At 48.3% G+C, this 18,690-nt stretch overlaps 1 protein-coding gene across 2 annotated transcripts in view; it reads left to right on the forward strand.

The window, feature by feature from the left end:
- SPTLC3 (serine palmitoyltransferase long chain base subunit 3) overlaps nt 1–8,656 on the forward strand; it is a 116,338-nt gene extending 107,682 nt beyond the window's left edge. For both annotated transcript variants that reach the window (XM_077316120.1, XM_077316112.1), the window contains exons 10-12: nt 4,503–4,638; nt 5,125–5,254; nt 6,843–8,656. In XM_077316120.1, the coding sequence (XP_077172235.1) occupies nt 4,503–4,638; nt 5,125–5,254; nt 6,843–6,956 (380 nt within the window). In that variant the 3' untranslated portion in view covers nt 6,957–8,656. The remainder of the gene's footprint in view (nt 1–4,502; nt 4,639–5,124; nt 5,255–6,842) is intronic.
- The last annotated feature ends 10,034 nt before the right edge of the window (nt 8,657–18,690 follow it).

The following is an 18,690-nucleotide window of genomic DNA, read 5'->3' on the forward strand; positions in this document are numbered from 1 at the left end:
CTCCCTCCCCCCTGCCACAGCCCGGTATCGAGGGTTCCACGGCCCAGTACCGGTTCGCGGCCCGGGGGTTGGGGAGCACTGGCTTAGAGGAAGTGAGGACACTTAGTACATTCCTGAGCATTGGAAATATTATGCCTGGGTTGTAAAATTAAAATACACAAGTTTGAGTACATTTGGCTTAGATGAAATGAACTCTGAGGCCTGATTTAGGTGGCCTGGGCTAGCCAGATCTCATCAGATCTTGGAAGTTAAGCAGGGCCAACCCTGGTTAGTCTTTGTATCGGAGACCTAGACTTATAGAATCATAGAATCTTAGAATCAGAGTTGGAAGGGACCTCATGGGTCATCTACTCTAACCCCCTGCACTCACGACCCTCTCGCTCATCCACTGTATCCTGCCATCCTCTTGAGCCTTCACTGAATCAGCCTCTCCGTCAGATGGCTCTCCAGCCTCTGTTTAAAAATTTCCAAAGATGGAGAACCCACCACCTCCCGAGGAAGCCTGTTCCAATGAGAAACCGCTCTGTCAGGAACATCTTCTGGAGGTTTAAACAGAATTACTCCAAGGAAGAGTCAGGCAGGCACTCTTCCTCAGACAGGATAAATGGGCTCTTCACCATCAAACAACACTGAATAGTGAAAGTGTCCATTTCAAAATCTTGTTTACTAGGGAAAGGTTTTGGTGTAGATTGATGATGGTGAACAATGTTCAGATTTGCAGGTACAGCACTCTAGCAGAGACAGTTTGAATGCACAGATGATTACACAGTTTCAGATGTGAATGATGAGTCGTCTCCCGTCATTCATGGTGTCCTCAATACTTTGGGGGAGTACAGCACTTTTTGTAGGGAGGTGAAACTGCTATAATCTATTGCATTTTTATCCTGCCCTTTTCATGGCATAAATTGCTTTCCAATCCTTCCCTTTTCCCAGCACCACTGTGAGGACAACTGGTGGAGAGAAACTGCCTAGGGACATTCATAGCAGGAAAGGATTTGAACCTGGTGCTCCCAGACCTTGTTACATATCCAAGCAAGCTGTCTCGGCAACAAAAGCAAAGACCTATGCAAAGAAATGCTCACCCAACAACAGAGTAAAAAAAAAGAAAGAAAGAAAGAAAAGAGCATTAAGGAAGTGCATTCACATTCCAAGAGGGTCCCGGGACCTCGAGAGGCACGCCTGGCCTCAACCAGAGCCAGGGCCTTTTTGGTCCTGGCCCCTACCTGGTGGAATGAACTCTCAGACAAGCTGCAGGCCCTGCAGGACTCTCTGAGGTCCACAGGGCCTGCAAAGTGGAGTTCTTCTGCCAGGAATTTGACTGAGGTCAGGCAGGGGATCCTGGGGTGTGTGATCAGGTCCTCCCCTCCCCCCGGCTCCTCGGCCTGGTGCTAGACTGTTCCAGGAGCCCTACGAGCACTAAGACCAATGCCCTGGAGTGTGGGGAGAGCTTTTCTTTTTTAGGTCACACTGTATACTGCCATTTTGTATGATGCTGGGCATTGTTTTTAAGGGAATTATTAATATTATTATATATGGTCTCATTGAATAGCATTGTATTTTCTTTTCTGTGAACCGCTGCGAGCCAGCCCACTAGGAGCGGCGGTATAGGAAGGAAGGAAGGAAGGAAGGAAGGAAGGAAGGAAGGAAGGAAGGAAGGAAGGAAGGAAGGAAGGAAGGAAGGAAGGAAGGAAGGAAGGAAGGAAGGAAGGAAGGAAGGAAGGAAGGAAATGAAGGCAAGAGCCAGAGTCCAGCAACACTTTAAAGACTAACAGAATTTGCGCAGGAGAGAAGCTTTTACAAGTGCCTGCTCATTTCTTCAGATACAGCTAGGATCTGAGTCCATCCATCCTTGTATCTGGGATCTGCACGTGCAGAGGTCAACCAATAATCATTTGCTTGCTTATGTAAATCAGCGACATAGCCAAGATGAAAGGCCATTGATTTACAGCCATGTAAATCTATTTATAGCTCCTTTAGTTCCAGTTTGGGGGCAAGCTAAAAGGTCTTATTTCTCAAACCAAAGAGGTAAAGGGATTATGGTAATTACTCTCTTTTTTAAAATAGGGAAATGCTAAATCGGCAGGCTTGAAGTGGTGCGCGGGAGTGCTAATTAGAAAGGACTCTGCAGACACTGCAGAATAATAATAATCCTCAGTGAGGTGGGGCAGGATGTGCTTTGGGTAGTTTCTGTGGAAAGAGTGGCGTATTGTAAAGCCGATTCTGATCAAGGCTTCCTTGAAGAGTGCTGTGATGGCACAGTCAGGTGGTGAACAAATGCCACAAGATGCCGTGTCTTTGCTTCATTTGAGAATATTTCTTTACCAGAGCTTCTGGCATCAAAATCAACTTTACCGCAAGTTGTTAGACTTTTTGCTGGTTTTGTTACATTTATTATAAACAATGTATTTTTAAAACTTTACTTTGGAGGAAGGATTCTCCCGTTTTGAAAAAAATGATTTAAAATACTTCCTGATACATTTTCGGGGAGGTTTTTGTTTGCTTGTCTGTTTTTTGCCCCAGACAGTTTATTCATCATTGCAGCCTGCGTCGTCTGGCCACTCTTTTCACCTAGCTTCCGAGATTGGGCTGTCCTGCTAACCATCTCACAAGCAAATCGCCATGAAAAGCATATGTAGTCCAGCAGCATTGGTGCTTTCTTGCTATTCCACATCATAGGGTTTCTTAGGCTTCTTTGCCGCTTACCTACTTCCCCTTGCATGACACTTCTTTTTCCATTCTGCTCATTCTGAAGAGTGCAGAACTTCAGGCTTGCGTGGAGGCAGATCAGGCTGCCTAGCCCAGATTCACTTAGTGAGGTCATAGCCCCCTGCCCACAGTCCGTCCTTTCAGCCCACAAACCCATGGTCTTTAGCCTTCCCAGACCCAGGTCACACCACAATGGGCTTTAAGCACAAGTCATGAGACTAACCAGGACAGAGAAGGAGGTGCTGTTATGACCCCACTTACTAAGGGGGGGCTCCATTTCTGTTTGAGAAACAATTTGCAACCCCATTTTGAATGCTACTCTGGATGGGTTTGCATGTCAGAACAATCTGTAAACCGCTCCGCAGTATTAAATAAAAGGCTAAGGGCAAGTTGGGAGGAGAAAGGGGTGGGCGACGTCCAGGATAAAAACTCGGAGGGGTGTCACTCACTCCGGGACCAAGTAGGCATTGCCTGATTCCCCGTCATGGACTGCGCCTCGCTGCGGAGAAAGGAACAGGGATGCCGCGTCAAAGACGCGGTGGCCCTGCTCCTTTCCAGCCGCACACCCTCTCAGCTTGCCCGGGGAGCGGGGACGGAATCTCCCACCTCCCGCTATGCCTTGCCGCGGCGACGCCACCAGCACCGGGCTCCTGCACCCGACAGCTGCTGGCTCCGCCGTACCGAGAGGGGCACCTAGCGCCCCTCCACTGCCGAACTGCGCCCTACACCCACCCAGGTAAGCCGCCGCCGCCCGCCACTAAACACCCCCCACCACCCCAAAACTTCCTACCCACCCAACCCCCCCCAGCATCTCACTCTCCGTCCCCCCCACCCTGCACCCGCCACTCCCCACAGCCAATGCACCATCCCACCACTCGCACCCTTCTCCCTCGCCGACCGCCCCAAGGCCCAGCAACTCCACCACGCTTCCCCCCACACACACCCTTCCCCCAACACGAACCTTTGCCCACCCACCCTTCCCCGCGCCCCTACTTACCCTCTCCAAGATCGCCCCGTTCTCCCCCAGGCCGCTCTGCGCCCCCGCACCCCAGCGACGCCACAGACAGGCTACCCACCCGGCTGCTGCCACAGCCACCAACTGAACCATGCATGCGCGGACTACTGCGTATGTGTGGCTTCCTTCCCTCATGCTAGCCTCACCCCCCCACCATGAGACACCACGCATGCGCCGAGTCCCGAGCATGCATGGTTCCCCTACCCCTACCCCCCCCCCCAGCCCCTACTAGCTGTGCGCACTCCGCTGCCCACCGCCGGACCGACCCGTCCCCACCCAGCGCGCTCCCACCACCCCTCCCTCACGGCGCACGGCGCCCTCACCGCCCCTCTACTCCCTTGCCCATTTTTATAAATGGGCTTTATATCTAGTTTAATAATATAATTGAATTCTGCTAAGCAAAGCGGAAGAAAAAACTCTGCTAGTCAATTGTGGGGTTGCTTGTTGTGGGCTAAAATTTCCATTATGCCTTGTTTAGGAGCTATTAACAAGCAGAGCCTGTGCATTTGCTTTGAAAAGGGGAGGGGAAAATGTCATTCCTAGAACATCTGTGTGACTTGGACACCTTATTTGTGAGCTCCATAGAATCCCCCATGTTTTGAATGTGTCAGCTATTATATATAACTTCTATCATCACAGTATTTATTTTTGTGCTCAGAAATCAGTTTGCCGTATAAAAATTCAATTGTGGGGTGACATGCGGGGGGGGGGGGGCTGTTCTGTCTTCAGCCTTCAAATAGAATTGTTTCTGTGGTTATTGACTTCATGGTTCCTGTTTTAGGACTTCTCAGAGTACGGCAGCTAGCAGAAAACACAAGATACTTCAGAAGAAGACTGCATGAACTAGGGTTCATCATTTATGGCAATGAAGACTCTCCTGTTGTCCCCCTGCTTGTGTATGTACCTGGAAAACTTGGGTATGTATCTCTTTGTACCCCAGGTAGTTCGATTAATTTTTCAGAGTTCATAAAATGCTGAATTGCAAGGATTTTTCACACAGTGATATGTCCTTTGAAAATGTAATCACATTTTTTTTATAAAGTTGGTATATCTGGGAATTCTTTCATATGGGATTTTTGCTCTTTGTAGTCTTTTTTAAAGGGAGGGCATTTCCACACATTAGTAAAAATAGCGTCAGACGCTGGATTTGGGCGATGTCATGTGAAGGGGCCGGAATGTAACGCCTACATTCGACTGGCTACATTTAACGGGTGTGGAAACCCCTTGCTCTATTCTTCTGCTACAGACAGACTAACATGGTCACTCATCTTGATGTATCCCAGATCTTAAGTTTTTACATAATATTTGCAGGGAAACAAATTATATTTTGTGCAGTAAAATTTCTATTGGGGAGGTTACCCTCCAGTTTGAGAGAATTAACTTCTTCTCATTTATATACCCAGGGCTTTTTCAAGACGCATGTTATCAAAAAACATTGGAGTGGTTATCGTTGGCTTTCCAGCGACTTCGCTCACAGAATCCAGGGCTCGTTTTTGTGTCTCAGCTGCTCATACTCGAGAGATGTTAGAGAAGGTAAGCACAACCCATGGCCTAGCAGCATAATGTTCTGCACATGTTGTGGAGGTGATTCATAGTACCAATGGCTTCATATTTGTCTCATCATCAATACTTAGCTGGGGGAACTTGGGTTTTTTTTATTTATTTATGTTGCGATTTATATCCTGCCGCTCTCAGTAAACTAGCTTGTGGCCAATAAAATACAGTATTAGTCCATTAAAAACCCCTATGGCAGCGACAAATCAATCCCATGGCGCTAACTAAAAGCTTAAAACTGGTCACAGGGGGAGCCCTGAGCGCCGAACCCTGGCCCCCAGCGATGGCTGGCTAGTGGGGGCATGCAGGCTCGCACTTGGTTCTTTTTTTCCCCCTAAACTACAAAGGGAATAACAATTGCATGCACATGTTGCTGATAAAGAAAACAGAGTGTCAAGGTAGGCTAAGGCCTATTTATCCCCCCTTATTTGGGGGGGGGTCCAAAATGGCGGCTCTGGCCTTGTGAAAGAAAAAGGGTTTTATTTGTTTGTGTTTTTTGTATTTCTACCTTTATTTGGGCAGTTTCACCTGCCTCCTAGAGCCTCTTGTGGCGCAGAGTGGTAAGGCAGCCGTCTGAAAGCTTTGCCCATGAGGCTGGGAGTTCAATCCCAGCAGCCGGCTCAAGGTTGACTCAGCCTTCCATCCTTCCGAGGTCGGTAAAATGAGTACCCAGCTTGCTGGGGGGTAAACGGTAATGACTGGGGAAGGCACTGGCAAACCACCCCGTATTGAGTCTGCCATGAAAACGCTGGAGGGCGTCACCCCAAGGGTCAGACATGACTCGGTGCTTGCACAGGGGATACCTTTACCTTTTACTTTACCTGCCTCCTCCCAAAGTGACCAATGATGGGCCTGAAGGGTGTGGGGAAGGGAGGGCCCCCAGCCATTTAATCCTTTGCCACCCGAGCTCCTCCCACTTCCTGGGAAAGGCATGTGGCGGGGAGGTGTGGCTAGCTGGCATAATTTCCTGGTAACCTGACACCTGAACAATATTTCCGCAGACACTCCATGGTCAAAAGGTTCAAAAAGGCTGCACTAGCTCCTATTTTTATGGAGATATATGATTTCCCCCTTATCTCTGTACAAAAAGGATACTACTTATTTCAGAAAATGAAAGCTAGGGATTCAGAGAACATGCTATGCCTCATATATTCCGATAGTCAAGAATGTCCCCATCTGTGGATACTTAAATCCATTTTGGGACCCCTGCAGACACCTTTAGAAATCTAACACCACAGATGGGCTGCTGCCAGAGGTGGAGATAGCCACAAAATGACCCCCACAGTGAACATCCTTGTGATGGCAGCAGCTGCCAAAGCCATATTATTTTTTAAAATCTGCACAGCCAGTCAAATCTCCAGTGGCCAAACCGAAGCCGTGCTAATCAGAAGTCCCACCTTGCCCCACCCACTTTTTGAAAACTCTTGGTGGGCATCAGGAAATGTGTTAGTACGTACTGTGGTGCCCGTGAACACCATGTTGGAGTCCTCTGCTCAAGTTATTAAGTAGAAACGAGGGAAATTGTCATCCTTTTGAATATTTCTAACAGAGTGCAATTGTGTTGCAGGTCCTGCAAGCTCTGGATGAACTGGGTGACTTTTTGAATCTGAAATACTCCCGGAATTCCAGGCGATCTCATCGCGAACTGTCCAACGAGACAAGCTTTGAACTTGAAGATTAAGGCCCCACCCCTTGAAGAAAACACGTTACTGGGGAAATGACAGATTTTGCTTCTCTGTTAACACAGTCAAGGGAAGCACTGGATGTATATTACTGGATCAAATTCTGTGGGCAAGAGACTGGAATGTTGCCACAGGCTTATCCCCACTGAGAAATATGTGTTTTATTATTATTAATAATATTAATATTATTATTTTTGATGCAAAAAAAGAGACTTTGTTCTGCTAAGTTTGTTACTACTGTGCAGCCATTATGTGCCTTTTAACAGGCAGGTTTTGGATAGTTCTTAATAATGGTTACAATAATTTTTTAAAAAAAGGAATTACTTGCCAAATAGAATATTGAAGTAAAATGTCATTTGATGAATTGACTTTCACCCGTGAAGGGGCCATGGCATCTATGTTATGAACATGAATTCGGAAGAAATGTCAGGCAAACATCTCTCAACCTGACTCCAAGATGACCAGTGTTTGCAGGTGAGAGAATGGTTGTTTGGGACCCAATGCTAACTGTTCCCAATAGACAGGCCAAGGAAGGGTAAGCCTAGGGATATCTACATTGCAGTTTTGATCCTTCACATTTAACCCACTGAATTATTATAAATAATAATTGAAATTCTTTTTTATTAATGTGCTTGACCTTTCACGCAGGGCCATAGGCTTTTGATGTGCCTTTTTCGTATCCACACATTTTTGCAAGCACACAAAGCAAAACTGACACTTGCAAGCTTGTTCGTATTCTTGAATAACTTGTCAGTTTGATAAGCACAATAGTGAATTAAATACTATTTAACTGTTCGTTACATAGAATATAATACTCAGGGAGCATGCTGTTTTGTGTCCCCCTCAACTGTTGACTGTAAAGGGCTTGGGCTCCTTGTTATATGTTTATTTTTTTAAAACGGTTACTTCACACAGGTTGATGGTCAAGGTTCTTGTTTTGCTTTGAGGTTAATATAGCAATACAGTTTGTGGCAGGTCTTCTAAATGTTGCAACTGTTAAAAGTGCACGAGCAACCTGAATAGGACATGTCCCTGTGCCCCTTGCCATTGCCCCAGACGAACCAGGAGAGACTGCCTCAGAAGGCTCCATGCAAAACAAGGGTCTCAGCACCTGAGCTTTCATTGTCTACAATTCTTTCTGTTTCGTTTTAAATAATAATGGGTTGAAAGTCATTTCTGTAGCACTGAGGGAATGGCAAGCCGTTCTGCAATCTCGGATGGCACCATAAACACATCCACTCTAGAGATGGTGGGCTTCCTGCTGCACAGATGTACTCCGCTTTCATGTCCTTAAAAGCTGCAGTATCCACTTAACCCACAGCTGCAAAATTAGAGTTAAGAACAGAACAATGAAATTGTGGGATAGCAATTAGAGTATATGGGCTCCCCTGCTTGTTAAAGCAGCTTTGAGGATAAAGCGAGGCTGATTACTTTTAAGGTCCTTGTTGTTGTTGTTGTTGTTCACGTTAATAAAATTCAATGCTGCTATAATGTTAAGAATGGACCACAACACATTCCAGAATATCAGACATCTGATTTATTATTTGGGGGGGGGGGGGTGGAATTGTTCAGTGTTGTATGATTGTTCACTTCAGCACATGAACTTGAGGAACACTAAAGGAGAGATGAAAGAGAGCCGTGTTTGTGCACTATAGTTAAACTACTGTATGAAGATTAAATAATGTTTTTGTGTTTTTTATGTTTTTGAATTGGGCTCTTTTTTCTGCTCAGGTTTGTAACTTGAATTGCTATGCATGAGGGGGTGTCTTGTCTATGCCATATCTGAACGAACTTTTTGCTAACAGATGCCCAATGGCATTCAGGATCCCCGAGTCAGAGAAAAGAGCTTGCTTTGCCATCATGGAATAACCATAATCACTCTAAGGAGGGAGACTGTGAGGGGCAGGGCTTACTAAACCAGCAGCTTCCTCAGTTCCTGCCACATAACGTGAAGTTGCATGACTGTGTCATTCCAGGGTTTTACTGCAGGGTTTCTGGTGATTTCTACAGCATCCCACAATCCAGTGATCTGAGGGCATCAACAGACTCTGTCTTGCCCCACCCCATGGAGCTCCACCAGGGAAATCAGCATGCTGGCAGAAGCTCTTCTGCTGTCAGGGGGGGAAATAGCAAGCCTGGGTCTGATCCGTGCTTGGTTGCATTCACTTCAAAATTTCCTCCCCTTGTGCTCTTTCCACCCAACCATTCCCTTGTCCCGTTCTCCTTGATAAACCAAGAGGCACTCTGTGGGGCAGGAGCAGGAGCTCTGGAGCAGTGGTGATGGCCGCCTGAGTCATCTCTGCATTGCACAGATCAACCACGGTTTCGACAAGTGTGCAACTTTCTTGGCCCGAAAACCCCAAAGAGATGTAAAATCCTCCAGAGCACTCAGGGCCATTTCGCACGGCTTCAAAATAGCACAATGGTTGCTATTTGGAAACGCTACTAATTTGCCATAACCCACGACGTCGTAGACAATCTGCAACAATCCTGAAACCGACCCGCAAAAAGCGCTTCGTTGTAGCGCTTTCAGGGGAATCCAGAAAAGTGGATTCACCCTCCGGATAGCGATACACTCCTGCAACCAATTTGCAACAGTAGCGCTAAAGACCTGTGCGTTACCATTGTTGCTGGTTCTTCAAAGTCCCTCCCCCTGGCTCTCTCCTCCAAACTTCCGGCGAAGCGATCGCCATTTTTTTTCTCCGAGCGAGCGGGGATAAACGCACCAGCGAGCCTCTTTCTGTTTAGAGGCTTCCCTGGCTTCAGTCCTTCACCTTTAGTCACTAAGCACAAACCACATAAAAGCCCGTTTGCTGAAATAAAGTCCCTTTATTTTTTACACATAAATTCAGCCGAAAATCGGGCCCGTGAGGGGGGGGGGCGGATTTTTTTTTTATCACTCGAGGCAGCGTGCAAACGATCATACAATCAAATGACAGCTCACATTAGGCAGCTGGATGGGTCTCTCCGTAGCAACGAATCTACCTAGATTCGTTGCTATGGGTCGTTTTTTTTTTTTAAAAAAACCTTTCTTAAAGGGAAAGGGGCTGTTTGGGAGCATGCTAACGGCTGCCCATTGGCTGCTTGACGGCCAGGGGCGGGACGAGCTTGGCAATAGCGCTTCCTTTCTAGCGATTTCTGCCGAGACCGGAAGCCTGTGGGAAACGCTAAAAAACGCAACTGATTCCACTACAAAGGCAGGTATGCATAACGACGAATTCCACTATTTTAAATGGCGATTTTTCATTCCGCAAACAATTTGCAACAAAGATCCCCGTGCGAAAAGGCCCTCAGTGTCGTCCTGGGTCAGAGTATCCGAAGCAGGCACATGAAATTACCTTATATTGAATCACACCACTGATCTATCACTGTCAGAATGGCCTGCTCAGACTGGCAGGGCTTCAGGCTGAGGTCTTCCACCAGACCTGCTGTTACACCAAATGCGTGTCTGTAAGGACATGTGTCTAAATTTAGTTGTGGGGAATCAGCTAGTAGAGCCAGCAAGAGGCAGTGTGGCGTAACGTGGGACCTTGTATTGCAGAGTCTACTGGGCTATTATGTCACTGAGATAGAATCTACCTGTCTTCTGGGTGGAGCAGAGTTCCGGAGGTCCAGGGAAGCAATTTGGGGTGACGGACGAGGGACCAAGATGAACATCGGACAGAGTTTCTGTAGCCTGGAAACTGACGGCACTTTGTGGCTGTGGGAGCTCAATATTTAAAGGAAATTTGTGACCTGAGGTGATAGGGGGCTGATCCTACCTTGTCCAGGGCTTGGACAAAGAGTTTGATGGCTGGGGCTGGGTCCCAACAAAGACACGGGTTGCTGAGACAAAGAAACTAGCTGCTGGGAATATGAAGAAATATTTCCTCTCTAGAAGGGCTGATGGCCCATTTCTGGCAAATCCTGGATGATTGCTTGTGCCTGGGGATAGTGGTAAGGGGAAAGACAAAGGCCAAATCTTGGATTAGATTTGGTGTTGAAAGAGAGTGGCCAGTTCCCTTTACAAGACAATGTGCTTGGCTGGCTGGAGGGGAGTCTTGGGTGGGGTGCCTTTGTCTCTCTGTACTTGCCAGGGGTGCTGACAAACTCCTCTTTGTTTGCAGGCAAGTGGGTTGGGGGAAGCCTAACTCCAAGTCCTGCTTGAGAGCAAGCTCTCATGGTCAAGCTTGAGAGCTCTCCCATTATGCTTTGCAAGGCTTGACCTGGCTTTTCTCTCTCTGGTGCCAGGGTCTGCGCAGGGGTGTCAGGAAGGGTTGACATGGGTGTGCCAGCCTGCGATGGAGGGGTGGCAGCCCACATAACTCTGCTACCTGATCCTTTTACCTGGAGAGGCCCAGGGTTGGATTGGGGACCTCTCGTGTGACAAGCAGATGCTCTGCCAGTGAGCCATGGGCCCTGTCCAAGGCCATTCCTCATGGTAGACATTCCAAATGCCTCTGGTCAATCCAAGACAACTGAGTGGATTGCCAAACTCCCCACTCTTTCCAGAGAGAACAAAATTGAGCATATATCCCATTGGTATTCCCAGGGACCAGAATGACCAGGGCAGGACCATGAGTGCCACAGCAGCCTTAAAATCCTGAGCCACTCCCAACAAGCCTTATGTCTGACAATTTTCTCACCTAGGGATTCCTACTCAGAAAGAAACCCTCCTAGACTTAATCGCTTTAGCCTATGTGGATAGGACTGTATTTCAACAACTGAGGAAAAGCGCCTGGGATTCATTGGTGGGAAACACTCATTGGGTTATCAACTGAAGAGATAATATGTCTTGAGGCTCTCCAGTGGGACTTTGATCTCACTCCATAAAGCAGAGGCTTGCAGGAGGAGGAGGAAAGAGCAGTGGAAGTTTCTGTCCCCATATGTTTATGGAGAGGATAAGCCGCCTATAGAGAGATGAAGGGAAAGCATTCTTCTTGTCAGAATTCCAGACTTGTAGATCAGAAAACATCTTTGTGGAAAGTTTCTTTATTCTCAAGCTGCAGCATCTAACATGGCAATAGACAGAACTGGAATTTACAGGAAAAACATTTATTTATCTATCATTTATTTAGATTTCTATACCGCCCATTTCTTTGTAGCTCTGGGCGGTTTACATTGAACATTCTATAACTTACATGGAACGTTATACAGACTGTAACATCAAAGCAACTTTCAATAAAGCATCAAAAGATTACAATACCACATTTATAATATAAACTAGAAATTAAGCATGCTGTACAAAAAATACAGCGGGCGCTAGTGGGGTGGGTGTGTGGATGGATAGAAGGAAGGAAGGAAGGAAGGAAGGAAGGAAGGAAGGAAGGAAGGAAGGAAGGAAGGAAGGAAGGAAGGAAGGAAGGAAGGAAGGAAGGAAGGAAGGAAGGAAGGAAGGAAGGAGAAATTGAATTCTGGGAGGAAGGCAGGCAGGCACGCAGGTAGGTGCCATGAAAAGGGACAGGGCAGGGGTGGAAGGAAGGGGGGAAGGGTCCGTTGGGGGGGCAAGTTGCGAGGGGGGAAGGGTTGGGGGTTGAGAAGGGTTGGTGGCTGGGTGTTTGGGAGTGGGGAACCAGCGGTGGCGGAGTTGAGTGGCGAGGGGGGTGGGGGGAAGAGTTGGGGGTTGAGAAGGGTGGGTGGCTGGATGTTTGGGGGCAGGGAAGTGGCGGCGGCGGAGCTGAGTTGTGGGGGGAGCGGGGGGAAGAGTTGGGGGTCCCGTGGAGCGGTGTAAAGATAAGAATTAACAGTAACATTGGGAGGTTAATCATTTCAGTCGGGGGGGGGGGCGTCTGGGGGGACCAGTATAAAACCCAATCACCCCTCCCTTGGGCAGCTGGTAACTTGGGTGTCAGGGTGACATAACATGGAGCTGTCTCCGTGTCAGGTACGACTTCCTGGAATAATGCCATAGTGCAATGTTTTGAGAAGCAGAGACACTACAGACAGGGCCTTGAAGCTGTTAGCAGTACCTAAAAACAAGAAGCTGGTTAAGCAGGGAAAAGGAATGACTGATGCAAGTCAGACCAAAGTGAACAAACATAATTCATAGCAGAAGACACAGGATTGTCCAGTTGGGAGGCTGAAAGAGCAAGGGGCTAGTAGCACCTAAAAGACATTATTTTTAGAGGGGATGAGCTTTCATGAGTCGCTGTTCTAGCTTCTACACAACTAGAATGTGAGTCCCTCTGTCCTTCTATCTTGAAGAGCAGAGGAATTTCAGCTGGTGAATGGCAACAGTAGGCGAATGACAATAGGAAGTGAAGGACAAATAGTCCTGAATTTAGGGATGTGCATGGAAGAAAAATTCAGTTGAGTTTAGATTTGGCAGGAAACCCTAGTTATCAGTACAGGGATTTGAGTTTGGGTGATTCGAGTACAGCTGAATCAATATGAACTCAGAGGAATTTAATGGGACCCAGATGTCCCTTGAAATGCTTGGGAGTCACCAAACAGCTGATCCCACTGAGAGAAGTCTCTGCAGGATCCACTGTTTGTTGGGCTGGGGGGGGCTGTTCAAACAACCCCAACTCAGTCATTCCGGGCCAATTCGGACGCCGCTGCACACAACCCTGACCCTAACACCCAGCTGATCTCTTGTCTGTATCCAGACTGCTACTCTCAGGGCAACTTCCCCCTTCCTCTCAGAAGTGCAACACCCCCTCTCTTCACTAGAGGTGTCGTTAGGAATCTGTCTATCCTTTTTCTTATAAAATATATTAATCTTTTCCCTCTTAATAAAACAGTAAGAAGTGTTGGGGTGGGCTCAGTCCGTGTAGGGGGGCCAACAATTGGCCCCTTGGCCCCAGACTTACAAACGGAGGGGCAAAGTGCCTTCCGATTGGCCCCTCACCAGGACAGACCAAAATTCCATTCACCCAGCCCAGTCTGGCTGCCAGTCTGCTCCTGACCACCAAAGGGAGAGGAGGTCAGCAGGGCTGCCGAGGGGGATGAGAACAGAGGCTGCGCCAGCCCTTTTCACCCCAAGGCTGTCCTAACTGACAAGTCCAACTGCAAATGGCTCAGAACCCTGACAGAGCTGGCAGGAGGCTGCAGAGTGCTCCCCCTCCCTCCCTCCCTCCAGGCCTGCTGCGAAGGAGCCTCTGACAGCCCCTGACTGAGGGGAGGGAGGCATTTTCCTTCAGAGAGCAACACAGGGGAGTCTGTGGGGGTACTTGTGCTTTCCTTTTGAGGGGGGAACTTTCCCCTTCTGCCAAACGGTTGGCTGACAGGGAGGCCACAGAAAAGCCCCTTCTCACTTAAAATACTGCTCTGGACGGGGGTTGGACACAGCCAAGCCACATGTCTTTTCAACACTCTTCAGATCTGCGGCCACTGCACAGCGTTATTCTGCAGAAACTGTCAGAAACTGGCTCTTTTGTCTCCTGTTTCATCTGCACAACAATCCTGTGCAATAGGCCTCGTCTTTCAATTCAACAACAACCTGTGTGGGAGGCCTTTAATGTTTCTCCTCTACCACAACCCTGTCCAAAGTAGCCCTTTCTGCCTGGGGAACTGATCTTTATACTCTGCAGGTGAGCTGTAATTCCAGGAGCTCTCCAGGCCCCACCTGGATGTTGGCTACCCCTGGGTTGGAAATATTCCTGGAGGTTTGGAGGTGGCACTTCAAAATCGTACAATACCTCGGAGTCCAGCCTTCAAAGGAGCCATTTTTGCCTGCAGTTGGGAGGGAGTGGTGCAGGTGTGTCCCTCCTGGGCTATGGGCTATGGCCAGCCCTTACCAGCAACTGTTTTTATTCTGGGGCGCAGACAGGCAGGATCAGTCCTGTGAGTCTGGAAAGTGCAGGAAGATCTAAATAAATATTTACAGCCTGAAACTTTAAATAGAGAACAAGTAAATGGCTGGAGACACATGGTAACTAAAATGACTTTTTTGGCCTGGCAAATAAAAAAACAGTATAAAAACCTTAGTAAGGTCAAGACTGCTCTGCACATAGAGTCTTCCTCTTAAGATTGCCACCTTCCATGTGAGTCTCTACCCCACCTCCCTCATGGGGAGTCTGCTATGGGGAGAGAAAGGGAAGACAATTGGAAAATGCTTTGAGACACCTGAGGCCTGCTGGGTCACTGCGGCCCATTCCCAGTTCTCTCAGACCTCTCACAACCCCACATACCTCACAGGTTGACTATTGTGGAGAGACGAATGGAAAAGGTGTTTGTAAACCACTTTGAGACTCCTTTGGGTAGTAAGCAATAGGGTACAAAAATCCGTTCTTCTAAGGAGCAACCATGAAAGAAGCATGTGGGCACATAACATTTTATCAACAGTGAAAAAATGGAGAATACGGAACAGGGTGGACACCTGTGTACTGTGACTACCCCATGTGTATTAGGGCAGAGGGGCATTTCAGTGTCTGTGGCCTAATTCACACAAGAAGGGAAATGACGCAGAACTGGGAAGAATTGGTTGCCATGTACTCTTCCCCTAAGAAGAGTCTCCAGTCTGATTTTCCCTTCACATATCTGAGGACATGGCGCTGGAAAGCTTATCTGTATCCACTATGCCACAATTCCCAAAGGTCAGTCCTCTCCCACACTCAACAAACATTCCACACCACAGGTTCTTGACACCCATATCTCCACACCCATGCCCTCATCTGCCACCATGCCACCACAACCTCCCACACAACACACACATTCAACCCCATGCCCATACAGACTGGACAACTCCTCCCCTTCCTCTTCCCACTGCCAAGCTCTAGTGCCCATTGAATTATTGGATACAACGGGCTTTATTTAGGAACTTTATTTAGTTCCTAAATAAACCTTTATCTACTCTCTATTCAGGTTGTGCTCCATTGCTATGTCAATTACTCTGCCAGTATAGGGAACTTACAATGTGCTGCCATGAGCCATCAGTTCCTTTGAACTCCCAAATGATGTTTTTAAAGTATCTTAGCCATTTTATTGTAGATATACTTTGTCCCTCTGCAAGGCCCTTCAGGGACATGGCCAGGGGGAAAGATGACTTGACAGAGAAAAATGAACCCAAATGTTTCATCTGGATGCTGTGTTGGCCTTGTGTAAGGACTGTGTAACAGTGACTGGGAGAGTACACTCTCCTTGCTGCAGGGCTACAGCTCATGAAGTAGAAATAGCAGATTTTTTGCACTGTAATTTCATTAGGAGAAGACAAGCAGTTTATAGGTTCTTTGGCTAAATGGCCTTTCCAATCTTCTAGAGCAGGTCTGCCAAATACACAGATATGACCTGGGAGCCATAACCAGCCAGTCTTACTCGGACTGTGATCAACTGGGAGGGGATTGGAGAGTGGATTTGAAGGGCCTAGATTAGGGTATAAGAGCCCTCCTGAGATCCCTCCCTTCCCCAAATACTGGCCCTCCTCAGAGTCTTCCCCCAAATTTCCAGAGACTGGCCAGCCTGGAGGCCCCAAGCTCTGCACAGCCAGTCCCTTTGGCTGAGGCTTTGGGTCCCCTAGTGGCCATGGGTTGGTGCCTCGGCCTCCGCCCCAGCCCCCAGAGGCCTCCCCAGTACCCAGACTCCCTGCTCCTTCCCCCTCCCCCCACCCAGGCTCCCAACTCCCACTCCTCACCTTCATGGAGGCACTGGCCCACCCGACCTCTGCACCAGCTCACAATGTCCCCTGGCCTTGTATGTATGTCATTTCAGAGTAAAAAAGAGAGAGAGAGAAAAAAAAAACAGGTATGATATAGCTGAGCTCCAGACTACACAGATTAGTTACCCTGGAGAAAATGGGAGCTTTGAAGGCCATAGAGTCTAGGAGAAATGGGTGTCCTAGAGCAACATCACATCCCCACAGACCCTCCTGTCTGTCAAACGTACAGGAAACTCACAACAAACTTCTTAATAGAAAAGAGTTTATTGATTAGCACTACACGTAAGCGACTGAGAAGTCAAATCTGACCAGAGGCCAGATTTGCCCCAGCTTATCAATACATTTCTCCCGCCCAAAACTTGACAGTTCCCAAGGGAGGGGGCAGAAGAGAAAAGACATATGTGTAACATAAACAGGATTTCACTCTCACAGCCTTGAGGAGGTGACAACAACCCCGTGAGCCCACAACAAGATAAGGTTAGCATAACAACACTATTCATTTTTATAGCTAACAAACTACAAGGCCTGGGCTAGCAGGCGCCAGGTCCAATCAAGCAATATAACTGACATGGAGGAACTCAAGCTAATTTATGACAGAGATTCTACAATCCTGACATCCCTCCGCACTAAAAATAACTCTCCCCCTAGCCTGCATCAACCGGGCGAGGGCAGTCAGGGAATGCTCGATGGAAAGCCCGGAGAAGGCGGGGCGCCTTCACGTTCCCAGCCTCAACCCACTCCTTGTCTCCTGAGGGGAAATCCTTCCAATCAACCAAATACTGGAGGCGACCCTTGTGTATACGAGAGTCCAAAATTTGGTTGACTTCATAGTGGGTGTCTTTATCGATGTAAATTGGCACAGGCGTATCTGGAGGGGGGTGCCACGCATCCGGGCCAGGAGCTCTTCGCAGCAGGCTGGAATGAAAAACCGGATGCACATTTCTGTAAGTTTTTGGCAAAGCCAGCTCCACAGTCACAGCATTAATCAGTTTCACAACCTTGAATGGCCCCACGTACTTTGGCCCAAGTTTCTTTGACTTCTGTTGGCACCGCAGGTTTTTTGTGGACAAATAGGCCAGATCTCCTATTGTCCATACGGGCGCAGGTGCCCGTTTCTTATCTGCCTGGGTCTTTTATAGGCCTGTTTCGCCTCTTTGAGGCTAGTAACGATTACTGGCCATCCTGCTCTAATAGTCTCTGCCCATTTACTGACCTCAGGACTATCGGAGGAAGCAAACTCCCAGGTGGGCGCTGCAACTAAGTCAGTACCGTACACAACCTTAAAGGGAGACACACCCGTTGAGGCATGGGCCCCATTATTATAGGCAAATTCAGCGAGTGGCAGGAGTGCAACCCAATCATCCTGCTGATGGTTAATAAAACAGCGTAAATATTGTTCCAGGATTTGATTAACCCTTTCGGTCTGGCCATTCGACTCCGGGTGATAGCCCGAGGTGAGGGCTTGCTCCACACCCAGCAGCCTCAAAAGCTCCCGCCAGAACTTGGCAACGAACTGGGGGCCCCGATCCATCAGGACACGCCCCGGGATCCCATGTAGCCGTAGTATGTGGTTTACGAATAAGGAAGCCAATTTGGCTGCTGAAGGCAGGCTTGCACAAGGGATGAAGTGAGCCTGCTTGGAAAAGGCGTCAACTACCACCCAAATGACGGTTTTCCCCTGGCTAGGAGGCAGGTCCGTAATAAAGTCCATGGTGATATCAGTCCATGGGCGGGAGGGGGTGGGCTGGGGCTGCAATAATCCCTTCTTCTTTCCCCCCGCCGGTTTGGAAGCGATGCAAATGGGGCACCCCTGTACGTATTGTTCCACATCCTTGCGCAGGGTTGGCCACGAGTAATGTCTCCTGATCAGGTGCAGGGTTTTCACAAACCCGAAATGCCCAGCGGTCTTTGCATCGTGACAGAGTTTTAAAACGTCCCCGCGCACCGCTGCTGGGACAAAAAGCCGCTCGCCTTTGAAAAATAACCCCCCTTTCTCAGTAAGATCTGGGCGGAGGGAGTGGAATTCAGAGTCCTGTGCCACCCCCTTCTGGACCCAACCCCCTGGGATGGACATTCCAGACTTTGTTTGGCTGCGCGTCACCGCGGCCATCCCCAGTTGGGCGGGGGTAAACACTGTGTCCACCAATGGGTCGCGTTTG

This window comes from Paroedura picta, chromosome 1, assembly GCF_049243985.1.
Source record: "Paroedura picta isolate Pp20150507F chromosome 1, Ppicta_v3.0, whole genome shotgun sequence".
NCBI lineage: Eukaryota > Metazoa > Chordata > Lepidosauria > Squamata > Gekkonidae > Paroedura > Paroedura picta.